Source organism: Phaethon aethereus (genome assembly GCF_964289735.1).
Source record: "Phaethon aethereus genome assembly, chromosome: 17".
NCBI lineage: Eukaryota > Metazoa > Chordata > Aves > Phaethontiformes > Phaethontidae > Phaethon > Phaethon aethereus.
The window spans coordinates 4392962-4420348 of NC_138593.1; the positions used below are offsets into that span (position 1 = coordinate 4392962).

General features: G+C 41.9%; 1 protein-coding gene across 2 annotated transcripts in view; it reads left to right on the forward strand.

Annotated features, from left to right (window-relative positions):
- The first annotated feature begins 4306 nt into the window (after positions 1-4306).
- AACS (acetoacetyl-CoA synthetase) overlaps positions 4307-27387 on the forward strand; it is a 43865-nt gene continuing 20784 nt past the window's right edge. For both annotated transcript variants that reach the window (XM_082007942.1, XM_082007943.1), the window contains exons 1-5: positions 4307-4777; positions 8020-8123; positions 12550-12670; positions 15667-15780; positions 25134-25231. In XM_082007942.1, coding sequence (XP_081864068.1) covers positions 4660-4777; positions 8020-8123; positions 12550-12670; positions 15667-15780; positions 25134-25231 — 555 coding nt within the window. In that variant the 5' untranslated portion in view covers positions 4307-4659. The remainder of the gene's footprint in view (positions 4778-8019; positions 8124-12549; positions 12671-15666; positions 15781-25133; positions 25232-27387) is intronic.

Genomic DNA, 27387 nt, shown 5'->3' on the forward strand with positions numbered 1-27387 from the left:
AAGGGGTTGGTAAGTGGTGGCAGGTATTCCTGAGGTTCTTATGAGGTTTCTGGTTATCTGCCCTCAGCGTCATGCTGTGCCTAGACTCCTACACACGGTCAAGTATCCGATTCTGGGGCTTTTCTTGCGTGTAAAGAACCTTGCGGTACAAAAACACGACAGTAATGTAATTAACTGTCATGAGTGTTGTTCCCTGTGCCAGTTACAATTCTTTGATTTGCTTCCAGTTGGCAAGGCCTTCTCTGGGTTCCCGTGCGCTGCTTCTGGTCCAGTGGGTCTTGTTTCTGTGAATTTGGGGATGTTCCGAATTGTCTAAGTGAGTTTCCATTGTGGGATCCCCCTCAAAGTCAGTTCTGCAAAGTGTTTGTCATTTCTTTCCATCTATTCTTCACAGAGGCTGAGAGGCCCATTTTAGTGGCTGCCTTTGGAAGCCTGCGCTCAGGGTTGTCCTTCATATGAGGTCAGGATAATTTGGGAATCTTCCCTGGTATTTAATTAATTTCCTGATCTGTCTCAATGAGCCTATTTCAGGTACATTCATCTCTCCAAATACGCAGCTCTTATGAAATTATGCAGTATTTCACCCTTCTCGTTTAAATAAATGAAATCGTGTCTGCTCAAAGAATACATTGCATCACAGCATGAAATATTGATCTCAACCACACTGAACTTTTTCATTAGGACAACTATGAAGTTTCTAGAAAGATCCTCTGCTCAGGGTCTTACCGTACAGAAGAAGCATGAGGGTACTTCCTGATCTGCACTAGAAACTGTGTAAGGTGTCTTACTCAGATATAGGGATTTAACAACAATCTGAACAGTGTTTAGAATAAATTGGGGTCTTCTAGATGTCAAAGTTTTAACAGATCATAGGGTTCTCTCTTTTTAAATTATTTTTATGCTGAAAAAATGGCATAGACTTAAAGAAAGCCAACTGTGTTACTGTGGACCAGTCCTTAACCACACTGACCCTTATTTTTCTGTCCTTACTTCATCTTACAGCCTCAGCTTGTCATAGCTGATTGCTTCATGACCTCTCGTCATTTTAGGTCTTTTCTCTTCATGTTTTGCTGCTAGCTCTGTGAGACTTTTCTTGCAATGTGTAACCGTTTCTTTTCTTCTTCTTCTTTTTCTCTTTCCATGTTCTTTCTTCTTCTTCCCTTTCTGCAAATGCTTTTGATTCTGATTACTTGTACTCCTCACACCATGTAGAGGTTGCAGAGGTCATGGATGTCAAATGAGCCAGAAGTTTGTGATTCTTATACAGACTCATTAACCAGCTGGTGGGCACTCCGAATGTAGGATTTTTTTAAAACTTTCCAAAATCTTTAGATTTCCTAATCCAGGTGTTGGATCAATGGATCATGGTCAGACCTCAGCATACTGCACAGGTTGCTGTGAGGTATTATTGTGCAACTTTTATCTCACAGGTCCATGCATTTCATCACTCGTTTTAATTTCACCGACTGACTGCAAATTAGTTACCTCATATACCACAAACGAGGTAGTGCTGTCATCATCATTATTACTGTTAATGGGTTTGTGAAGGGCCCCTAATCCCATCTAAAGCACAAAACATGGTTTAATTTTTAACCTATGGTTACTATTAGTAGGTATAAAGCAAGCCTTAAAAAAACTTGAGAATGGTCAATTCCAGTTATTCAGGCTATTTTTCTCCAAACTATTTTTAGTAGTCACTGCAGTCCTCTTAAATATCCATTTTCTCATTAAAGGCTTGTTTAATTTTCCTTCTTTTTCTTCCCAAAGTCACTTTTTAAAGAAGAAAAAATGGTTTGGGTAAGGAAAAACTGGAATGAGGGCGAGGACCATAGAGGCATAACCGGTTCTAAATAAGGATGCAATAGTAAAGCAGCTGTTAATAAATGAGAAGGTCTGTCAAGCTTTCGTAAAAGCCCAAGTTTTATCACCAAATTCCCAGCGTGCTTCTTCCTCTTTGAACAGTAAGTGGGTCAGTCCATTTTAAGCTACGCTTTTTTCAGCTCAGAGGATTTTTGAGTCCCTTCTCAGGTGATTCGGGTGCGCATTTACTTTGTAGATGTACAGGTTGCTCTGGGTGGAGGAAGTCAGCTGCTTTTCTGCTGCTTTTTTACCATAAAACGGGCAATATCGGCATCACCGAGGTGCCACGGCGGGCTCCCCTCAATGCCGAGGGGAATCACGCAGTGACCCCACCCCCGCCCGCCGAGCAGGATGAGAGCGCCTCCCCGATTGGGCACACCTCCTTCTGATCCGGTCGCTCATTGGTCGACAGAGAAGAGGGCTTGAGAAGCCTCTGGTCCAATTGGTTTTTCGTGGTGTCAGCTCTTCCGCCGTCAGCGCAGCCGTGAGGAGAGCGGGCTCTGGGCTGATGTGGGGCCAGGCGCGTGGCAGCCAATCGGACGCGCCGGTGTCGCCACCGCCGTGCGCCGCACGGGATCCGTCCGCGGCGCGGGGCCGCCCGCTCCCACGCCGCCTGAGGGGCGGCGGGGCGTGGCTTCACCTCCACCCTCCTGAGGTGAGGGGACGGCGGGAAGCGTCGGCGCTCTGGCCGTCGGGGCACAGATCGGGGGGCGGCCTCAGAGCGGGGCCGAATGAAATGAAAGTGAGGTAAAAATGGGAAATTAAAGATTTGTTGGCTGGGAGCGTATCGGCGCCGGCCATGACAGGTTAAACAGGTATTTGCATCAGGCATAATTCGCGGAGAAATTAAGCAAACCCGACCAAAAGCGCACCTTTACGCCCCAGAGCAGAACAGACTATAAACCAGCCGGGGCCAAATAAATGCGGAGGGCTAGGGCTGCTAAGGAACGCTCCTGCTAGCCCCAGAGGTCCCAAGCAGAGGGCAGGAGGCAATACCCTTGTAAAATCTGGCCCTCACAGCTGCACTGCAATGCTTTGTGTCCCAAGCCAGTACATATATCCACACTGGTTAATGCTTCATTATCATAATAAACGTCTTTACTATCCAAAGGGTAAAAAATAAAAGTTATATTTTCTGTGGGCGTCCAGCAAGATGGGAGTTTTCTGGGTAATTCGTTTTCTCCACCACAGGCCGTGCCTCCCGAGTCCATCTGAAATAGCAAAATGCCCGGGGCCCGGGCACTGGAGCAGGCGTCCCGCAGCCCTCTCTTAACTCGGGGCTTTGGCAGGGTGTCATGCCACGGATTTCGCACTTCCACTGACCTCTCTAAGCGTCGCTGCCAAGGCAAGGGAGGCGCGTAAAAGCAGATAACGTGTCCTGATTCCACCCCCAGCCTCTGCAGGTCCTCTAGGCTCTGGAGGAGGGAGTTATTTAAGAATATGCTGAATATGTCTTTCTTGAGGCAAATAAAAATTGCAGGATTGTTCAAATCACGTTGCCATGCCTGCAAATTTAATAAAGTAGTTGTATTCCAGTAGCACAGAAATCTAAATGGAATTTATAGCAAGTATACCACTATCTAGTACATATATTTCACTTTCATATTTACATTGCGTGCCTGTACAATTTAGCATCAAATTCGTACTTTTCAAGGCTGCTATGAATTAGAAAGGAAATAATGACCTTGAAAATGACAGTTACATAAGCCGCATGCATACACAGTGACTTGTGCATTGTTATTAAGTACTTCATTACCACCGCTTCTTGGCTAAAACGGGCTGTTGCAACGTAGCGATTGTTACCAAGAGAAAGACCTCACATTTTGAAAGAAGAGAAACAATCGATTTTAATCCAAGGTGCAAGGTATGTAGGCCAAGAGCGTTACAAAAGCGTGACTGGGATAGTGGCTAGCCAGGCTGTGGAGAAATGCACTTCTTGCCTCGTTATTGGGTCACAGACATTTGTCAGCGGGGACTTCTTCAGTCCTCTCTGGGACAAAAAACAATAAAATAAAGCGGTGATAATTGTGCAGGGGTTGCGTGGAAAAGCATGAAGCGACGGTTCCTCCCCGGTGATGATCTTTAGGGGTGGCAGGGACCCAAGCGGCGGGCCTGTGGTGCCCAGAGCCCCGGCGGGGCCCTGCCCACTCTCCGCGGGCAGGAGATGGCCCCGACGCCGCAGCCGCCGCCCGCGGCCGCGGGGGCACGGGTAGGATCTGCCGTTTAATCCTGTTCCAACCTGGTGGTTAAATCAAATCCCGCCGCGGGGTTCCTGTCCGGGTGGAGACCGCCGGGTTGGGACTGCCCCGGGGGGCACAGGACGCGGTCGCTCGGCGGGGGGGCCCGAGGGGAGGTGTCGCTTCCCCCTGAGGCGAGAGGCCGCCGAGACCCCCGTCAGGGAGCGGCCGGGCGCCCGCCGCGCCGGCCCCCCCATTCATTCCACACCGATGGCGCCGGCCCCGCTCTCCCGAGGGAGGCGGGGAGGGGGGGGGGCGGTGACGGCCCCGCTCTGCGGGCGGGGGTCCACTGGGGCGGCGGCGGGGCTGGGCCGCACCTCCTCTCCCTGGCGCCCCGCCGTAGTCGCCGCCCTCTCGGCGGGCGGGGCGCAACGCCCCGCACTCTTTTCTCTCCGGCGGAAGGTTACGGAGTGAGGCGACTGGCAAGGGCTCGGCGGGGCTTAAAGCGCTGGGGCCGGAGGAGACGCCCCGCAGTTAGGGCTGAGGGGTCGCAGTAGGCGGGCGTAGTGTTGGCGCCCTGGGGAGGGACGGTTGCTCGGTTCGCTCGTTTGCCACCGCCGCCATGTCCCGGGAGCGCGAGATCATGGAGTCGCAGGTGATGTGGGAGCCTGACACGAAGCGCAACACCCACATGGACCGGTTCCGCGCCGCCGTGGCCAGCAGCTGCGGGCTCCGCCTGGGTGAGTGCCGGGCGGGGGCGGGCGGGCAGCGCCCAGGCGGGGGGGCCTCGGGCTCTACTCGGCACCGTGCTGTGTCTCGGGGGGCCGGCGGGGCTCTGCTCCCCGGGGCTGGCCTTACCGCGGGCACGCGGCAGCACTGCGGGCCGTCCGTCTGCCCCCACCCTAGGGAGGGGGGCGAGATGCTCATGGGGCGGCCGGGCACCCCTCGGGGCGAAGTGGTCCAGGCTGCGGGCGTGATGCTCGGCCTCCTGTAGAGGCCTCCGGCGCAGCATCTCGCTTAGCGTGAAGCTACGCGCCGCTGGGAAATGCGGACAGCTTTACCTGTCACTGGTGCTGCCGGGTGTCAGCCCAGGCAGCGTCGGCGTTGATGCCCGCTATGCGCTCCTGAGAGCTCGGGTGCAGAGCCAAGGTCCCACTGCAGGGATTTCCTGGGGGAATAGGGTGCTGAAATGACTTGGTGTTTTAAGGCGGGGTGGGAAGGGGGAATCGCTGCTGTCATGGCTATGAGGTTAAGGTAAGCTTTAATATGATGCTTTAACAACACTTGTGTGTGAGGTTTGAGTGGAGGCCATGCTTGCAGTCTCATGTTTCATTTTGAAGAGTGTGTCTTTGTAATTTTTAAGTATGCTGGGAAGTAAAAGGTGATGTTTAAGTTGATTCAATGGTAGAAGCCAAGGTGGTTTTTTTGCTGAGCATCTGCCTGAGCTCTTTAACTTCAAGCTCTGCTCATTCAGGAATATCTGTATGGCTGTGAATAGGTATGCAGTCCTCTGACTTAAAAACAACTTCTCAATTTTGAGTTTAACCCTGCTTTGAGTAGGGAGTTGGACCTCCAGAGGTGTCTTTCAACTCAGGTTGTTCTGCTACCTGCAGGTGCTGTCTCTAGAGTGTCAGGAGTTGGTGGTGCTGGTTGTATGGGCTCATTCATATCATGAACTAGGTGGACTTCAGTGCGTGTGGGGCCCAAACCCTCCAGTTCTGACTTGTTTTATGCTGCCCATTCTCCCTAAGTATTTGGAGACCAAGTTGCTTGTTTAGCTTTCCTTTAATCATATGCCTGATGGGGGATGGAGGGAGCAGTTTTGGCAAGTGGCCTGACAAGTTTGTCAGTCCAGTATAGATGTCTGTGGCACAAGCGGAGACATTCTGGAGTAGTAGCTATGTATCTAGTGCTTCTAGCAGTTCATGTCTAGAAAACTACTGTGCATCCTGATTGGGAACGTAATATGTGGGCAAGCCAGGTCATTAGTTTGACTGCTCAGGGATTTCACATTTGAACCCAAATGTGTAGTGTCTCTCTCACCTGCTACATAGGAAGTAAGTTACTACAGGATTTTAGTGAGCTCCTGAGTAGAAGTGTCATGTAACTCATACTTACATGATTAAGTCTGAATGTGGTTTCAGATGGGCTGCCCATGTTTATGGCTGTAACAACCAGAACTTTTTTCACCCTGTTTTGAAGTGGCTATCTCCAGTTAAAAGTGGATTCCTGTGTATATATAGAAACCTTTGTCAACTTCCATTAGACTTGAACTTATGTTCATTGGTCTGTGTGCTGTTCAACAACTAAGAATGGATTCTTTATGTAGCATCAAGATGTGGACTAACTGAGGAGAGCTCAGGGCAATATCACCCTTTAAACAGCGTGGTTCTGTCCAAGCCTGAAAATATAATGACATGCAATGTTTAATTGCTGAATAACAGGTCTGTGCCTCAAAGAACTTGCATGCTAAAGCTTATTTGGGGATAAACTGTGTAGACAGAACAAACTGTTCATATTGTAGGAAATCAAATTAGTGGTGACTTGTAGCTTTTTGCAGTTATCAAATGACTCGGAGCATGTGCTACAACTGGTTTTTGAAGGAGGAGGTGGGAGTTAGAGCTTTTCTTTGGTAAAGTCTTATTGCCACACCAGCTGATGTGCAGTGTACAGAATAGGGAAGAGTGGGTGGAATGTTTAAAAAAAAGAAGTATGAGTCTGAGGCAATATGTAGGCAAAAGTTGAGTTATGGAGAAGTCTTTGCCTTTGCTTCTACTATATCCGTAATACCTAGAGAGTAATCTCACATTCATGGAAAAGATTGAGTGGAATACGTGGAAGGGACAGACTGGGTGGGGAAACAGCTGTAGTGATCAAGTGTGAGTAACAGTGATGATTTTGAATGATTTTTTTTCTCTTATAAAGCTGGAAGATGTCTTCCTTGTAGGAAGAGAATGCAAAGATGACTTTTTCAGAAGTAATCAGCTGGGTAACAGGATGACAAACCAAAGATAATTGGAGAAAATGACTTCAAGTGCTTAGCTGAAAGTATCGAATAGGAAACACAGTTGGCAGAGCAGGAAACTGTTACTACTGTCACTGATGGCAGATATTCATGTTTATTTTGTCTGTTGGCACAGCTTCAGACAGCATGAACATGACTTGGGAATGTCATTGTAAGCCAATGATGAGAAATCGGTGTCAGTTATTCATACCTAAAACTGTTTTAAATACTGAATTTCAGTGTTTGAATTGTGAGTTTTTGGTACACATTCTTCACATTACACGATTGTGAGACAGATGAAATAATACTTAAACTCCTCATTTCCATTTTTTTAATGCCAGGTTGTGGTTTTAATGTCTAGCTAGTGAATACCTTTTCATACTAAAACACCATGAATGAAGTGAAACAAGCTGCAACCTGTCAGATCCCTTATTTATTGAGGAATAATGCATGCTGCTTTTGTAGCAGTGCTGTTGATATTGCAGTTAGATAATGAGTGCATCTAATAGCCCTGTTACCATGCTATCAGAGGCCTTTGGTCCTGGACTAGAACCATACAGCAAATGTCTCTTGTCAGGAAGACTTGTTTATCTTTTCCTGTATAAAACCACCATGTTAGGGAGTGGAAGTGTCAGCAATCAGGACTCTGTCCTGCTGTCCAATCTTCAGTTTCACTGGTTGCGGGGAGGGAGGGTAGATGTTGCACAGAGTTCTTAGGAAAGGTCCCTATCTCTGTGATGGCAAGTGGCTTGTAACATGGGTGAAATGATGCCATCTGCTCAGGTGTTCAAGTAGACTATTTCTGTTGATGCCACAGTCACTTGCCTTGAACAGAGAAGTGACCTGCTGTGTGTGATCAGTTTTATCTTACCGGTTGTTTTAGCCATGAATGTTCTTTATCTGGGCTATCCCTAATTGTAGTTTGTCTGAATTCCTGTAATTCTCTGCATAATCCTAATAGATATCTATTACTTCTAGCCAACTACGATGACTTATACCAGTGGTCAGTGGAATCCTACTCGGACTTCTGGGCAGAATTCTGGAAGTACAGTAACATCATATGTTCTCGCCTGTATGATGAGGTAAGTCAGTAGTTATCTTAAACAGGCAAGTGCAACACAAAGGGGAGAGAAACCAGTTTTATGACGAGTCTTTTGACCTGTTCCTGGAACCATTGCAAGTGATATGAAGAATCCATCAAGTGTATAGTCCTGAATTTCCTTGTGTGGTGGATGGTGGTGTTCTGTTGCTGATATGCTTTAAGGCAGTGAAATCCTCAGGTTCTGTTGTCCTAAACAATTCTGATGTCATTGTGGTTGTGTGTTCTTACATACCTTGACAGTCCTGCCTGCTTGTGAGGAGTCTACCAATATACCGCCTTCTGCTTTAGGATATGCTGGTAGAATATCATCTTGATTTTGTAAATGCTGGCATACAGTCAAGTTCATGTTTATGTTCCCTGAGTCAGCTTACATGATAAGCACACTTGTTCTACTTCAGTTTTGTAGAACTGGTTATGGAAGTATCTGCAATCGTATGTAGGCTTGAAATATCTCTGAGGGAATAGTAGTGGTTGAACACAGTCACAGGTGGAATACCAGACTGTGCCACAGTGTTGCTTTGAGATAAAGGTGACTTTGGAGCTTTTGCAAATGGAAGGCAAAGCTGGAGCCTGTGTACAGCCCTCATGTGGGATATCAACATCACCCTGTGGTTTTCCATCTGAGGAAGATGGACTAATTACTTCAAAAGCTTGATGCAGAGGAACTGTCCTGGGACTTAGTAGAGAGGACTGGACTTGTACCTTAATCCCTGGAGGCCATCTGTTCCAAGAACACTCAGGGTACTGGCAGTTCTGCGGAGGGAACTGGTAAGTTTCTTTTGCCTTTTCCTGTCTTATGAATTTCTGTACTGCATGCTACGGTAGATCAAGTGGTTCCTCCTGACATGAAGCTGCGTGCTTAGGTGTCTTAATGTGACCTACCCTTTAGAAGACTGAATTCAGCAGGAATGTATGAACTAGCCTGCTTTTTGAAGTGTGTAGTCTGACTAAACATTTAATCTGTTATGTTTTCTATAGATGCTAGTTTAAAATCTGGCCAGCTTGTATTTGGATACTATTTCATCTACATATCCTGTGCTGTTAGCAAGGCTATTTTTCTAAATTTCCACATGAAGGCAAATTGTCCTGAGCAAGTAGTTCAGAGCAGCTATTTTGCACCTTGTATCTGTACTGAGCAAGCTGGACAGTAACAGTTCTTGTTCTCTTGCCTTACAGGACTGGCACTCCTGGAAGTCTGACCCTCCAGACACCACCAATGGCTGAGTGAACTGGAGGGAAACTGAAGCAGGCAATGGTGGGCTAAAAAATGGATGTTTCCTGAGGATGAGAAGCAAGAAGATGAGGATGTCTAGGAAGGCTTTAACTAGACTACTTGTGAGCTTCTAGGCCTCTGCATGGCTGTTCTGCAAGGGTCTTGCTGCGATGTGAGATCTTAAAACAGTAGAGGCAGAGACAGCTGATAGAGTACTGCAGAAGATAATTGACCTGTTTTTTATGGACGTTGCTTTTTGCCTTTAACTTTCCCTCAGTGCTAGCATAGTGTCAGCTTCAAGGCTTGACTCCAACTTTGCTGAGTCTCAAAGCTGACTTGCTGTTAGTCCTTACCATTGGTCCACTTCTGTTGCATGTCAGGAGGAAAGGCTGGTCACAGTACCTGAGCTGTTCTGTGGTAGCTAAAGAGCTGAAGAGTTTGATTTCAAGTGTCTTACAACTTGATCCCTGCTCCTTGTTGGAAGTAGCATTATGCTTTGAGGAAAATAAAATTTTTCATGAACTAGAGTTGACTCCTTTGTTCCTGGTGAGTGAAACAGAATGACTTGTGAAAGTAGAAACTAAGAAAAAGAATAAAATTTTGTGTATATATAATAGACAGCCAGTGTTTTGTTTAAACTTAAAGTTTTAAGTATTTGATGTAGACATGTTCATGTCACTGTATAGCAATTGACAGCCATGTCACTTCTGAAAAGCACAAAGATACTTGCAGTGTACAAAGCTACCTGGCATGGCAGCACTGGCATTGTTATGTCAAGTTACAAATAGCTGTTGATTTTAAATGAGGAATGTAGTATAAACTTCTCTTTTTGCTACAAGAAGTGCCTGACAGCTGTTCCCTGTGGAAGAGCTGCTGTGAGCATTTTGATAGTATCTGCCCTCCAGCTTTTCATGAGGCATGCTATTTTGCTCTTCAGGTCATGCAGAACATCACATGTACCACAGTAGGGCAAGGATTATCTGTCTCGTGGTGGTGAGATTAATTCTCAAAAGTATAGTCTCTGCTTAAGGTAAGCAGAATCTCTGGGACATGGTAATGCATGGTTATAACACAACTAGCAAACCACTTCAAGGAGGGTAAATGCAGTAGAGGTGTGGACAGAGGATATTGCTAATGTGATGCTTATTCATAGCTACTGAGGCTTGGGAAGTGGTCACTGATTAGCTGCTGTGAAAAGCAATTGTAGAACAGGAGCTGGTGACATGGGAGTAGAGCTGATACTTAGCATGTTCACCTAACCACACAAATTGGCCTTAGTGCTGCTGTGAGTAGGAGTGAAGCCTTACTCATTTAATGAGGACTGCAGTCAGCAGTACTATAGACTGCACTTCTTTCCCTTTCCTGTAGACTTGCTGAGCATTTGTTGGGACTGTGTGAAGTGAGAGGCTTGTTGCAAAGCTTTCCATTTTTATGGAGTTGGTAGAACTGGGATCTAGCTGGGATCTTTAAATTGGCAGACCTTGAGTTTCTGTTGCTTGCTGAGAACCTTTCTCTAAGGGAGACATCAGGTTGTTCATATAATGAAGTACCTCTACCAAAGAGATTTGGCTTAATTAGGAGTCATAGGCATTACCAGAGTAGAAGATCATGGAGCATCAAGTATGTGAGTCCGGCACCTTATGCTAGTGGAGCTCTTCAAAGGAAGAGCCGCTTTTCCTGAAGTTCCACTTCAGGAAAAAATAGGATTATATTAGACCTTGTCCTGGAAAATGCTGAAAACATTCTGCTCAGTCTTCAAGCTAAGGAAGTTGGTCATGAGTCAGTTTTAAGAGTCACTTCTAATTACTGCAGTAATATATGTTGGTATAAAAAAAATATTTCTGGAGCCCGAGTTGTTAAATCGTAAGGGTGTAACTCAGTTCTAGCTAATTGTTACAAGCAAAAAAATCTTGAGTTCCCATTTTTAGAAAAGTTCACTTGAAATAAAGTAATAAAGTAGAACATTTCCACATGAGCTTTAACTTCTTTTTTAAAAGTTAATTTTAGGATTGCCTCCAGTAATACATATACTGCACATCTCAAAGCACAAAAATACTGGGTTTTCTGGAATGGAAGGTATTTTGAGTTCTAGCTGGCTTTCAGAAGAACCTTTTACTTGGTCTGAAAGAATGCTGTTTCTGTAATGCATGTGCAGTCCATGAGAGAACCTGAGGGTATAAACTGAAGCTTTTAAAAACAACTGTAAAATAAAGTTTCAATTTAAAGCTTACAAAATATATGTGCTGTGGGCCAGTTGAATCTCTAAGCAGTGGGGCATTTTGGAAGGAGTTTACTGACCTCTGTGCCTATTGAGGGGTTCTTTACCTATTAAAGGTATACTCTTAACTGACTTATCAAGGAATAATTTAATATTTTGAGGCTTAATTAGTTCAAGTTGTTAAGTTGAACATTTTTGTGACTCCTTTTCATTGTGGTTTTTCAATTCTTTGCATGTCTTAGCCCTCAATGGGAAACTATTTAATATGGGCTTATTAGGTTGTTAGACCCTCTTTTTTGAAAACAGCAAATCAAGGATGATCGAAATGTATTTCTGCACTCTGGATGAAGCTGTGGAGTACTTAAATGTTTATTGCAACTTAATCATTAAAAAAATGGAGAATTGGAATAAAGAGCTTGAACTCTATAGTTATGTTTGACTCTACAGGTCACTTATTCAGCCTAAGGTTGATTTGAATTACATTGTCTAAGTTCCTGGTGTTGGCTTCTCCCTCTGACTCATGCTGGGGAAGACTGGGTGCTCACACCAGGGAGGCTGGAGCCTATGGCCTGGTAGAGAGCTACAATATGCTGTAGCTCAGTCACTGTTCGGGATGTTCCCAGAGGCAAAACCCCAGCGTGCACTGTGGTTTGCACGTATCTTTGTGGTCTGGATGTAGCTGTAGTGGTTTGCTTCACTGGTGTATTTAGGACTGGGCTGAAGGTAGAACTGTCAGCCAGGGACTCGTTCTAGTTTTGTTGTAATGATGTCTTTACTTGTGATAGTTGACAAATAATCAATCTTTCCAGGCCTGTAATTATGGGATCTAGTGCCTGTTTGCCATCTGCAAGCTGGGAGAAATGGCTCTTGCCTAATAGAGTGTATAAGGAGCTTGGAATTAATTAGCTGATTTCTGTACAATGCTCAGAGAGAAATTGTATTGGTTTTCCAGGAATGTATTACGTTGTTTTTCAGGTGGTCGATACATCCAAAAGTATCGCAGATGTCCCGGAATGGTTTAAAGGTAGCCGTCTGAACTATGCAGAAAATCTCCTGAAGCACAAGGACAATGACAAGATTGCGCTGTATGCAGCAAGTAAGAAAGAATTAATGCCTTTTATTTATAATTCACAGGACTAGGCCTTATAAAACAGCTCTGCTTTTTATGAAACCTTAAAATAAACTGGCTTGGATGAAGAGAAAAGACTGCAAAAATACAGCTCTGCAAAAAACAACAAAACATGCTCTGGGAATATAGATAATTCTGAAGAGTCCTTGGCAAACTAAATTAAGTTTTCTTGACTGCATTAAGGTAGTAGAGATCATGCTGTGTTTAGCATCAGTTGATATTTGAGCTATTACTTCACATTTGTCATTAACATTTGCCTAATGCTTGCCTTCAGGAAGTGTTTTGGCACTGTTGCTTGATACTGTCCTTCCCACCTTCTTCCTGTGCCTTTTATCTTAGGAATACTAAGGACTATAAGGCATGTAGGCAAGAATTAACTCTGCTTTTGACAATACAGAAAGGAAGGACAGTTACATGCATGGAAGACTTGGAATTTCACTTTTCTGGAACACTAAAGCTCTGTCTTAATTTTTTTGTTATACTGGAGAAGATTTAAGTAAAATCTGAGTATGCTCATAATGAGGATGGTAATGTTAAGACAATAAAGTACCTTCCCTATATCTGCTGTCTTTGGTAACTTTAAAAAAAAAACAGTTCTAATCTCTGTTAGATGGGATTAGCTTCTGTGCAGGTGTGCAAGTACTTCCTTAGGGAGTTGTTCTGAGCTTCCCTTTTGCTGGACTTAATCCTTATCATAATAATCCTTATCATAAGACTGACCAAGTGGTGATTCATCTTAATAGCTTAACAATAAACAATGCAGTCTTACAGCTCGTTAGCAGAGAAAATGATGCAGAACTATGGATTTATTGTGTAGGTGCTAAAAGTCTTAGTTTCTGATTTCTGACTCATGGAGATCAGTTTTTGAATTATGTATGTATTACTGTTCTGATAACTGTTTAAAAACATGAGACAACAGAATCTTCTGTAAGCTTACCACTGAAAAAATACTAGTTGCATTTTACTGCTTAGAGGTACTGAAAGAAACCTCTCTGATCATATATATATATAAAATCAACTACCAGCTCAGAGAATGGGAAAATCTGTGACCCAGTTCTGGTGTAATAAGAATTGATCTGGTGAAGTCTGAGAGAAAAGAGGTTTGTAGCAGAAAGCTGCCTTCAAAGTGATGAACTCATCAGTTTCAAATTTTGAGATCATTAGAAAAGCTTCTCATGTATTATTTAATGGAGGAAAAATCAATGTAGTTAAGTACATCTTGTGCACCAATGGAAAGCCAAACACTGCTTAGTAAGTCAACTCAAAATGTATGTAGAGCTGATGTGATTGAATTGTTAATGTTAAAAGCTAAATGTGCAACTTGAGAAAAAGTGGAGTTAAATACTTTAAGTTCAAATTATTGAAGGAATTATTATCAACTTAGTGCTTATTTGGTTTGGTATGTGATTACATTGTCCCTGTAGGTACTGTTTCTTATTAGGAAGTCATGGGGTGTACTGGAGACTCACTGTGCTTTGTGTTGCATAATCACAGGTGATGATACCAAAAGGAGCAAAACTATTTTCTAGTTGCATACTATATCAGTGTTGGAGTGAATTTACATGTAAATGTAAATGAACACATTTACTTCTCTGTGGTGAACAGACTTCCATATGCATTTCTTTACATGACCTTCTGCTGTAGCTAATCTTCTTAAGATCACTTAAGTCAGAGTATTTTTTTGTTAACCCCTCACTGCTAGGTCAGAGTGGTGTTTAGGGAGCCTGTGTCAGGTTTGTGTATTCACTAGGGATGATTCTGTGGGAGCAATGTGGGTGTAATAGAGCATAGGAATGTAAATGTAACTTTCCTAAACGATTTCATTTGTCACTGGCTCCCACTGTGAATCTTTCATTTGTGACTCCCTTCTCCTGGGGGCTTTAGTCATGGAGCAACATCAGTCCCGTTCTGTGGGAACACAGAATCTGTCCTTGGCTCAGCTTATGAACTACATGTTACATTGATTCCTGTGTTGTTTCCCATCACAACCTGCTCTCTTGCTCCGTTTTAAGTCCAGAGGTACTGGGATGAAAGTCTAAGAAGGCAAAAGAGTAAAAATACTGTTCCCTGCTTAAGGAAATCAGACTGATGGTAGCTGTTCTGCAATGGCCTGCTGTACCAGGGTATGCAGTACACTTTTTGTTGTCTTTTCGTAAGAAGTGCTGCATAGTGGAGGCAGGACAGGCCAGATGGCTTGCAGGAGTCACACTGAGGAAGTACACATGGAGGAAGAGACTTCTAAGATGACAAACTTTGCCTTTAATAACATTTAGATTTTTAAACTTTTTTCAGAAGTGATTTATTAACAGCATGTGTAACATCTGACATTCAGTACAAACATGAAAACACCCTGCAGATCTTGTCAGAGATGAATGGAGTCCAGTTCAGTTTATTTGCTTTGTGGTATGTTTGTAAATGTAGATGTTTTAAAATGTATTGAAAGATGCATTTAAGATGTATTGAAAGTCAGACCTTAGTAACTATATGTGCATGATTTTCTAGTCAACAGTGGCTTGCCATGATAAAACCTGAAGTTGGCACCTTGCTGCTGCTTCCTAGGCCTAACGAGACAACTAAGCAAAAAGGGAAGATGAGGTGGTTCTTTCCATGTTAGAAAGTAGCTTTGAGTGTAGTCTGTCACGGGTGCTCTTTGAGAGTATACCTTTTGCCAGTGAATAGTTTGCATTTTTGCAGATGCAGTCTTCAAGAATAAGATAAGTCTTTTAAGAATGTCCTGGTGCTTGCTGAATGAATACTACTGCTTAATATTTGATTCCCATTAAAAAGAAAAGCTTGGTACAGCATAAGAGGAACTTGAAAAGCAAAAAGTGTAATTACTAGTGGAAACTCTACTCCTAAAATTCCTTCGTATTCTTTTCTTCCAGAATTAGTTGTTTGTACTGGACTTGACTTATGTTGCAATGTGTAATTTTTGACTGGTTGTTTTAATCTCCTGTCCTCAGAGGAAGGCAAAGAAGAAATCTTGAAAGTTACTTTTGAAGAACTGAGACAAGCTGTAGCTTTGTATGCTGCAGCCATGAGGAAGATGGGAGTAAAAGTAGGAGACAGAGTTGTGGGTGAGTAACTTTTCTCTGAAAGAACAAGAGGTGAAATTTTCTTGAAATACACAAGTGAGTAGTCAAGGTTATAAAAACATGAATATGAAATAGTATTTCACAGAAACATTCTAAAGAAAAGGCTCTTATGGTGCTATATTTACATTTGTATGAAATACGCTTCTAGAGGGAAGGAACCTGGATTAACCTGCAAGTTCTCTAGCACTAGAGGGGGAAGGAAAATACCTTATTTATAGCTTCACTAAGGTCTGTTTCATAAGCTCTCCATGGAAGCAGAAGCGATGGAAGCTTTACATCTAGCTGAGCTTTGACTCGCAAGGTCTGGCAGATTCACATGGGGGCAGTCTTGGAAATTATGGTCTCAATCAAGTTGGTTGGTCTGGTGCCAGCTGGCAATTACTGACCTTATGGCCCCAAGCAGTATGGTGCACTGTGAGTTGCAGTTGTTGAGGAATGGACTCGTACTACCTTCTGCTGCCAGTGCCTTCGGGTATAGTGGTTTCCAGAATGGTGGTAGTGAGGTGGTGCTGGTGAGCGGTAACTTTTCAAGTCGTACCAATGCAGAGCTTAGTAGTTAGAACCCTATGATCCTTCCAGTACCTCACAAAAATTTCTAAAGTAAGATTTCCTGTCAGAAGACTGTCATGCAGATTTTTCTATATAGATTTTTTGTCTTGTGAACAGCTTGTACAGTACACAGTCCAGGCGTAGAAAGTTGCTGGCCTCAGTCAATTTGTTTCTAAATTGCTGGTTTTGATCTTCCAGCTGAGCTGGAACTTCATGTACTGCACTTCATGTGCCCTGTAACATATGCACTTCAGTTTTGTCAGTGTGGTGCAAGTCAAAACTAATGTACTTGAAGCTTTTTCATTCCTACTTGGTAGTTCTACTGATGCGCATATCCATCTTACTACTGGAATCGCTCAAATCTTCTTTGAGCAATACTTGGCCATTATCCTAAGTATGTGTAAATTCTTATATGATGCAAACCCAAAGTGATGAAACTATTTGGTTTGTTTTCTGCATGTTACAAATCAGAACTGGAACCCATGTCTTCAAAATGGTTCAGAAGGGTATGCATTTTTATTTTTATTAAACCCACAATTACGACCTGAAAATATAAAATGTACTCAACGGAGCTCATACTTCATGTGTATGATAGGAATATTCTACAGAACTGGTAACTGAACATTTAATTGTCACAGCTGATGGCTTGGTTTTTTACATAGAATTAGAGCTAAATCCTTAATTGGGTATTAACCAGCCAGTGAAGTCAGAAAGGCTTGTCTGAATGAAGACTAAGTTAAGATTCTCTAATGTTGTCTCCATTTTCAGTCTTAACACTGTCATGTTCATATCTGATAACTTGTTGAGGAGCAACAATCTCTGCCTGAAACCCAACTAATGAATAGGAGAACTTGCATTTCACAAAGTTTGAGTATTTAGAACTTAAGTGTTATGTTTCTTACCAGCTATCCTTTGTGTACATCAAATGGTAAAAGTGGATTGCCTGTATTTTAAAAGGTTGCACCAAACACATTGGCAAAACAATATCTAATTATATGTAAAACTGGAAACTTGGACATCATGAAACCAATCAAAGACCTAGTTGGGTTTTTGTTGACCCCCTCTTAATGCTTCCTGTAATTGTCTGTCATCTTGGAGCACACAGAATGCACTCTTTGAATTTTGCAATTAAATTTCTCTGGTGTGTACAAAACAAATTCAGATACTCTGTTCTGTAGACTGCTTGTAAGGATTTAATAAACTATTCCTTATTGTTTTAAAAGTAAAAAGTTGTAACAGGGCTCAGAACGGTTCTTCCATGTGTATTGCTGGTTATGCTAAACTGAAGGATTAAATCTCATGCATAAGTAGCAAAAAGAGTGCTCTGTACCAATTTCAGATCCCATAATATGATGAAATGTGTTGTGGTGGTGTGGTTTAACCCTGGGCGGCAACTAAGCGCCACACAGCCGCTTGCTCACTCCCCCCTCAGTGGGATTGGGGAGAGAATTGGAAGAGTAAAAGTGAGAACTTGTGGGTTGAGATAAAGATTAAGACATCCCTCTATTACCAACACTGTTTTCAGCACAAATCCAAACCATAGCCCTGTAGTAGCTACTATGTAGAAAATTAACCCTATCCCAGCCAAAACCAGCATGTGTGGGAAAGTGATGGACAGTGCAGAAGATACTGGATATGTTTCCATATTTTGTGTGAATGAAAACTGTGTGTATGAATATGCTATGGTGGGGGAGAACAGTAGCTGTAAACTTGTGAGTAGCAAAGCTATAGCTTTGGTGTATTCCTGTGAGTAGAAAGCTGCTGTTCTTTGCTGTCCTAATTCTTGGGTTAAAGTCTGCTTGTTTTAGATTTTGCATATTGATGTCTGATGCTAAATGAGAGGTTTTTAACATCCAGGAAGAAAACATTGTTCACTAGGGTAACAGACATAATACTAATGTTTAAGTATGACCAGGTGCAGTCATGTTTAATGAGACTATTCATTTTGAATTAAGATTAAAGAATTTTATCTATATGAGATTGTTTTGTGTTTTAATCGCACAGAATCATTAAGGTTGGCAAAGACCTTTAAGATCATCAAGTCCAACCATCAACGCAACACCACTATGCCCACTAAACTGTGTCCTAAAGTGCCATGTCTACACATTTTTTTGAACACTTCCAGTGATGGTGACTCCACCTCCCTGGGCACCTTGTTCCAAAGCTTGACCACTCTCTCTGTAAAGAAATTTTTCCTAATATCCAATCTAAACCTCCTCTGGTGCAACTTGAGGCCATTTCTTCTTGTTCTGTTGCTAGTTACTTGGGGGAAGAGACCAACACCCACCTCACCACACCCCCCTTTCAGGTAGTTGTAGAGGGTGATAAGGTCTCCCCTCAGCCTCCTCTTCTCCAGGCTGAACAACCCCAGTTCCCTCAGCTGTTCCTTGTAAGACTTGTGCTCCAGACCCCTCACCAGCTTTGTTGCCCTTCTCTGAACACGCTCAAGCACCTCGACATCCTTCTGGTGAGGGGCCAAAAACTGAACACAGTATTTGAGGTGTAGACTCACCAGGGATGAGTACAGGGGTACAATCACACCCTAAGGTGCAAATTAAAGTCCTGTTTGTAACCTGGTTATCACTGCTAGAGTTCTTCTAACGAAAACCAGTAAAAAATACAGTGTTTGGGGAAAGACTAAACATGATGCTGTTTTGTGCTCATCTTGTGAGCAGTCCTTAGTAAGGTATGCTATGTAGGGGAAGTGAGCTTTGCAGCTGGAGAAAAAGTGCTATTGAAATATAGTTGTAGTAAGTGGTGCAAACAATTAAGCTAATCTATTATCATAATTTTAATAGTTCCATTTAGTTAATGACAGTATTTTGCTTAGCACAGCTGGAAGCTAGCTGAGTCTTGAATCATGTTTGTGGTTATGGCAGCTGGCTTACCTCTTCACTAAATAAATTAAAAAGCATAGTTGATACTTTGAAAAAAAATTATATGAATAAAATAGTATGCTTGAGATACTGCTTATTTATACGGTTGTTTTACAGGCTTGCAGAAGATGTCAATACCAAGTTTGTTGAAAATTCATCCTTAATGTGAGGGCTTCCTTCCACATAAAGGGTAGGGTTTTAACTGTGCACTTTTATGTCCTGGTCTTGGGAGAGAAAATGTGTGTGACTCCCAACAGGAAGCCTGGAAGGATTTTTTTAGTGATTTCAAGAGGTACAAATTGCAGTCTCTGGCTATTGGTGGTGTCACTGTTTAAAAAACAAACCAACCAAAACAAACAAAAGAGGAAACAAATAAATTGAAAATACAATGAAAAACATTGTTTGGATCCCAGCTCCCTAAAGCTGTGCAGTTAAGCTCTCCTTTGAGTAAGCTGCAGCTCTGTTTTTGCCCTTGGCCTTTTTGTGCGTTTCCTGAGCAAGTTTCCTGTCTGGCACTGCCACAGCAGGGCCCTTTCTGCCCAGCTGCTGCAGGTACCAAGTACCTGTGCTGGGCCCCTTGGGTGTTTCAATTGCTTAAGCACATCTTTACAAGCAGTTATAGCTTATTTGTGGAAGCAGGTTTGCATTGAGCTTGGAGTCCTTACAAAGCCCTTTACTTTTGACAGCAGAAAAGATTGATGAATCTATGCAACCTCTTTGTTTCCTTAAAATCATGGTATGTCTTTGGGCTCAGGTAGAGCTTTCTAAATTATCCAGAGTCTTCACATGCTTTTTCTTGTGGGCGATTTCTCACATTCTACTTGATTCCACTCTGCCCTCTTACCCTGGTTGGTGAGAGACTCTTTTTCCTTGTAATCTTCAGTCAGATGAACCCCTATCAGCTCCCATCAGTTGAGCTGTTGCGCAGTTCCCTCTCCTTCCCTTCCCCTGGTGCCCCCAGTCCTAGACTCCTGACTCTGACAGATTGCTTTGCCTTGGGCAGCAGCCCATATCTAGGGAGAGCTTCCCTTTGAAAGAAATCCAGCTATTTATATGCATATATATTTTTTAAAATTTGGTCTCAACTTCTTTCATGTGTTTCTCTCCTATGCCAGAGGATATTGGCAGTCCTTGGAAGAGCTGAACCGTAACATCAGTCAGAGGTTGAGGCTGTAGGCTTTTTTCCAAATCCCAAGTTGGAATGGGGGAGAGATGTTGAGTGTTGGATGGGAAAGTTTGAGTCATACACTCGCTTATGATACCAAAGATCAGGCTCTCCAAAGCTTGCCAAAATCCATTGGGACCTAATTTGTTCCCAAATTTATAGCAGGCGGTGGAAGAAAGGGTGATTCTTCATCTGGCTTGTAGCAATAATACAGGGCATGCTTTTACAGCTTCTGAAAAATCAGCTTTTAAATAGAAGGGAGATATTTTATTTATTTTATTGTAGTTGCCTAACACCTAGTTCAGCCTGCCAGGTTCTGATGCCCTTTGTTGCCACTTTCTCTTAAAATCACTTAAAATCTTGAGCTGTTAGAATGATATGCAAGACCATCAACATTGTCGTCTTATGAATTTCATCTCCGTGCTTTAATGCCTCTAAGACAAGACTACTTTAGCTTTTCGTTATACTTAACATATCCCTTAGTTTGTTCAATACAGTTTATGATTGCATCATGACAGTAATAGTATGTTAAAGTTGGAGGTAGGTGAATGTGGGCGGACAGGCAGCAACGTCAGCACTCTTTCAGCTTTATTTCATCCTAGTTTTCCCTTTCCATTACCAAGGAGATAGCACTTAGTAGTAAATGTAATTGAAGCAGATGTGTGGTGAAATATATCTTTTCTAAAGATGTCTTGCAGTACTGTCAATGATGCTTGAACAGTTAGAAGAAACAGATAATGATACCTAATCCAAGCTACACAAATCCAAATGTGAAGTACTTGTGGTCTCCTGCTGGCCATCTGTTTGGCAAATAACAATGACTGCAGCAGGCATAAAATAAAACTGGAAGTATCTGTGGTTTTCATCTCTGGATAGGTTGCTTCTATTATATCCCTGTAGCCAGCTTTTTTCTATTATAAGTCAGCTGTTAAAAACAAACTAATCTTCCCCATGTGTTCACACAAAAAATCCTCAACAAAACCGCAATGAATTACATTGTTTAAAGCTCGTATTTTATCTATAGTAACTGTATTAGCCCTAGTTGCTTACGTGGGTTTTAAAGCTAGCTTTGTAAGAAGATTAGCAGGTTACGAATAGTCTCAGGCCATGGTAATGTTAGGTAGGATGACCACTTTAAAGTCTTACAGGAGTATGAAATGCTACATTAACATCAAAAGGAGAAACTGAAAGTCTGGTCTTTGAAATGATAGCTGGTGTAGATCAATAGTATAAGCCATTGAGAGGACATTTCAGTTGCAGTTCCCTACTTTGCTTCCTCCTGATGCATTCTTTCATGGTGTGAACTAAATCTTTTGATGCAGGGGTCCAATTTTGGTTTTGTGTTTTGGTGGGATTTTTTCATTCTGATGACTACAAATGTTTGGATGCCTCTGTTTCTGAGTACACGTTTATTCTATGTCATGAAGGCATTAGATGCTTGCAGGGCATGTGTTCTCAGAACTCTGAGAAATGAGACTTTTGACATAGTTTCCAGCATGATTATACCAGAAATTTTTTGACTACAGTTTTCATCTATTCTGTAGGTACAGTGCTGTAGTGTAAATAAACAAATCTAAATTTAATCTTGGTGTATGCTAGATTAAGTAAATAGTAACTGACAGAAAATGCTTGTCCTGAGCATATCAGGCTGTAAGTGCTTCTCAAAAAAAAAAAAAAATCTATGCAGTGTTTTCAAGATATCACTTGTCCTGTTTAGAGATTTGCCACAGGTTTTGTGTTAAAGTAAAGCTTTTATTTCTTTATTATGGAGATTTTATGCATACTTAATGAGTCAGGAGGAGTGCTGCTAGGACCCTTGGTATGACACACGCTGGATTCCTGGTTGCTGGGTTTCCAACTCCTGTTTTGAGCCCTCTATTCAATTGCTTTCTAGTTCACCCAAAGAGGGTATGAAGAGCCTCTTCTTTCTAATAACAGAAGGTAGTTTCCACCTTTCTCACCAGCTTCAAGAAAGGGATAAGTTAAGACACAGATAGAGAAGTACTTTCTGTAGACTTTACCCAGGTTGACAAATGCTAGTTTTGATCCTTAGCTGAAATATCACATTGAGGAACATGGAGGCTCTAGTTAAATATATGAACAAATATATGATGAATATTTAAATGAACTAGGCCATTATTCTTCTGTAGTACAGAGCTTCTGTACATACATCACTGTTCTGTGACCCCCTAATGTGAACCCAGTTAAAAATTGGATTTGTCATCCTCTTTGTCAGCAACATTCCTGCATATCAAGTTTTAGACACTTATGACCTGCGTCAGCCTACTGAATGCTTTGAGGAGTCAGTTGATATCTCCAACTGCATAGTCAAATGCAGGGAGTCTCACATACATGGCAGTTGCTGTAATTGGTTTGCAGAATCTCTGATGTGAGAGAGAGAGAAATAATTTTTATTTCTGAGAATCCAGTTTTAATCTGAAAGACTGACAGGAGAAGTAATTTATGTCATTTAGAGTTGGGAGCTGTTGAGAGAAGTAACATGAGTTCTTACGTTGCTATGTTTGGAGGCTCTCTTTCGAGAACAGACCACATTTTTATTCATAATACCTGGTGTCGTGGGTTATGACAAATATGTGAAAATCCCAGTGAGCAGGCTGGCTGCCTGCAATGATTGAGTAAAGATACAGAAATGCAGAGTAAGTTGCCTTGTGTGTTTCATACCTTTTGGCAGTTTTGGCTCATATCCTCTAAAACTCAACCACCACCTCAAAGCCAACTGAAAAATTAAAGTAATGATTTAATTGTCTGGCTCGCAATCATAAGCAGAGACTTGTGTTCTTGCCTCGAGGGCTTTTGTAGGAGTGGTGAAGAGGAGGACTTCTTATAACAGAACTGATGCTTGTAAGCTATGGCAAGGTAATAACTGTTCCAAAGCATGAAGAAACATCTTTTAGTTCTTGTTGCACTCTGGCCTGCTGATACTCCCATCCAAGAAATGCTCAGTGGAAATACTTGGCATCAATTAAAGAACTGCTTCCATCACACAAAATGACATTTTAGTATTCTTAGACATTTAGTTCATATATTTCAAATTATTGTTCAGGAAGGAAGATTTCTCTTAAAGATAAATCACTAAAATTTTGGGATACTGTACCTTGTATCATAAACCTTCACTCTAAGGGAAAAATAGCAAAATAAACAGGGCCTTTATGGGCATGAGGTTTTGCTGCACTTTATGACCTTAAGAACTTCACTGAAGAAAATGCCACAAACTGTAGACAGTTCTAGGGAGTAATTTATATCGTAACATGATATGAGGTTTTTATTCGCTGTCGTGTGTTTTTATCCAGAAATTTTTGTGCATAAGTCATAATGCTGTTTTCAAAGTTGCTACTCCCCAAGCACAACATCTTAGAGATTAACTGAAGTGATTGAGTTGGTTTAAGAAACTGATTTCACTGATTTTGAATTGTGAAGAAAAATCTTGGTCTAAATTAAGACTTTAAATTTTTAAAGTCTACTTTTTACAGACTTGAATGAAAGGGTGGATTTTCAAGGTGTGTAGAGAAACTGGCAAAAATAAACCTCAGTACCCTCCTGCTTGATAAAGTTAACATGACAGAAATTGCTGTTAAGGTCCGTGATCTTAGTTCTTGTTCTGAAAAATACATCCATAAATACATTTCTTTGAAAGGTGCCTGGCACTAGTGAGTTTCTGCTAGATACTCGCAGAGCACCTGCGACTTGCACTGAGGTTCAAGAGCTGTCAGTGCTCACCAGTTTTGTTAAATGGGTTGGAAAGCATTTTTGTTGCTTGCTTTCAAATACCAAGTTCTAATTAGATGTCAAAGTACTGCAATTAGACCTTTCTTGTGCCGCCTTTTCAGTACTTGGATATCTCTCAGTTGCTTAAAAAGGATAATCCAAAACTCCGGGTCTTTGATCTACTTTAGTGTAGTTTGTGAATTTCAGTTGCATGTTTTAATTTGTGGGTTGGATTCTGATCAGCTGAGAGTCAGTCTGTCACCCAGTACCTTCTGGAGAGGAGTTGCTCAGGTTGAGCCCATTGAAAATCTAACTTTCTTGACGTTAATTTCTTCTATATGCCTTGATAAAGTGAGTTTGAATCTTTAAATTCTGCTGCAAGCTGATGAGATAAACCTGAAGAGCTACATTTATGTGGGAATGTTCCAGGGCTTGTCCCACTGTACTGTTCCCTTATCAGCTGGGACACTGGTTTTGCTTGTTCGTGTTTAAGATTCTGGCAGTGCCTACCAGCCAAAGTTTAGCTTTGTAAATCTGAATCTCTGCTTTATTTATGGTATAAACCAATGTATATTGTAGTGACTGAGTATTTATAATCTTTCCTTCCAGATAGTCATTCCTCCTAACGGTTATGTTTCTATGGAGTTGTTCTATTCTTCTGCACGGTGCTGTATTCTCAGTCTCCGTGTAGCCTGTTCAATCCTCAAACTTGCTTGCTTTCTCAGTTCCTCTTTTGAGCATGCTGCCTTCTTATCCAGAAAGTCTCATTAATTAAGCAGAAACCTTTTTAAATTGGGAGTAACTTTGTAGATACAAACCAACTATTTTTATAAATGGAATTATTTCTAATTCCTTGCGTAACTGATTTTACTTCAAAGGAGAACATTACGAATTTAAAGGATGCTTCAGTCTAGGATTTTTTTATCTGTTTAAACTGGCTTTCGTGTAGATTATAGTTACTGTAAGCTGTGATATTTTTTAGTTTTCTTCCATTTCTAACCATTCAAATTCTGCCATAGGTTACTTACCAAACAGCATTCATGCGGTGGAAGCAATGCTGGCTGCTGCAAGTATTGGTGCTATCTGGAGTTCAACATCACCAGATTTTGGCATTAATGTGAGTAGCCTTATTGCGTGTTCCAGAAAAGCTATCATTGTGTTTCAGACAAATGTGAAGGTGATAAATTAAAGTGGCAGATAGCTTCTGTTCACTGTAGTCTTACTGCCACCTCTTGGCACAGCCAGGTACACCAGACTTCTTGTAGCTACCACAAACTGAACAAAACCCCATACTTTCAGTTGTCAGTAATGACTTTCAGCATAGTAGTTTGAGTATCTTTAGCTAACTCGCTGTTGGGATATTTTCAGGTGGAATACAAAGTCTTGGTGAACTTTTATTATATTAAATGTGCAAATGAGTAGCAGTGCAACAGAGTTGTCTGGGGCTTGGTCCTTCCTTCCCAAATCTTTCCCGGCACTGCTTAGCCACACTCCAGTTTTCTTTGCCTAAACTGTCCCTTCCTCTGCCTCCTGTGTGGGTAAACTGAGAAATGCCCCAGTTGGTCTTTTCCAGAGGCTGTTTGCCAACAAGGTTGAGGGATTTCAGGCTAATACCACTAACCTGTTTAACTCTTTTTAGTGTAGGAATAAATGCGTGTAAAATATGGTAAAAGTTATCATGATATCCAAAGAGATATTAGTGTGCTCTGGAAACTTTGGGAACATACTCTGCTTTCTTTGGAAAGTCTTTAGTACACATCATAAGCAGCAACAGATATAAATAACTTCTAAAATGGAGTGTTGAACCTTTCTTCTATCTAAAGGTTTGCATGAAAGCATTTGGAGAATGTACTGTTTGTGCATTGCAGAACACAAAATACCAGAATTTTTAGGTAATATATAATATAATATAATATGAACACCCTCAATCTTGGTGTTTAATCGCAGTAGTTGGTTAAATGGATGGAACTGTCATGTCTGGATTAGCGCTAGAGGGCAGCAACATTCCACTTCTACGCTTGAGGTTGTATCATTGGGGGGAAAAATGATTAAAAAAATCATTACAGCATGTAATGATCAATCTGTTTTACAAATACTTTCTGCTTGCTCAGAAAATGACAGTATGGAGTATTTTCTTTGCAATGTGATTTGATCTCGTCTGGGGGAAGATTGTTCATTTTGCTTGCATTACAGAACCCTGGTATGTTTTCTGTCCATGTTGATGTGCTGTTACTTTCAGTGCCCAGCTTTATTTAGTTTTTGTGATAGTTTTTTAATGAAACTTAGCCTTGGAGCAGCAGTGCCATTGATATAATTTATTCTCCTTTGGGTTGGCAGCATGTGTTGGCATGAATTCAAACCCTAAAATCATGAGGGACATCAGCAGAGGTCCTCAGGGATATTGGCTTCCACCCTAAAGAAAAGATACTCCTCCTTCTGTGCAGTTCCATTAGTCCTGTTAACATAAATGAAAATTTTGTTTGTGTTTTGGCAAATAGTGTAGCATTTTCAACATTTCAAATCCAATTGTGTATATATGTTTTGTGAAGCTTAGAAATGTCACTTTCAGAACTGCCTACACATTGCAGGCTCTGAATGCCATACATCCAAAGGCTTTGCAAGTGTTCAGGAAATCTGCTGTCAGAGAACCAGTGGGCTCCCTCCCACGCAGAATGCCACTCTTGGCAGCTTTTGCTTCATTTCTCTAGTCCCTGTTACCCATTTAGGTGTATTAATAGGAAAGTGGTTCTTTTTGGCCTGTGCATAAGAAATTGTTGGATATGTAAGTATAAAAGGGCCTCTACTCTTAGAACTATGTGAGAAACCTTTGGTGAGCCCTAGCAAAGTCAGTGCAGCTCCATTCATGGAGCCCTGGATGATTTTTAGTACAGGATTTGAGGCTCACCAAACAGAATGAGCCATATCTGGTATACCTGAGCTTTTCCTGAAAGCAATTGCTTGCTGAGCCATCTGGTTGGATTAAAGTTCCAGTGTAGCAATTACATGTTCCATCTGTTTGTATTCCCTTTGTATCACATCAAGCTACCCTGTGGGATTTGATCCTGCCAGTGCTAATGAATCCAACTGGGTGTGTTAGCAGGATTAGTAAGACCCTGAGAATTGTAGTCATCTCTTTCTGATTCACGCTTCTCTTCAGATTTGATTCTTCTTTTAGAGTACCGTTAGTATGGAGTATGTATGCTCTGTGCTTAGTGTGTGTGTGTGTATACATGCTCTGTGTGTAACTTGGCTGCTTGTTCCGTTCTTCAGAAA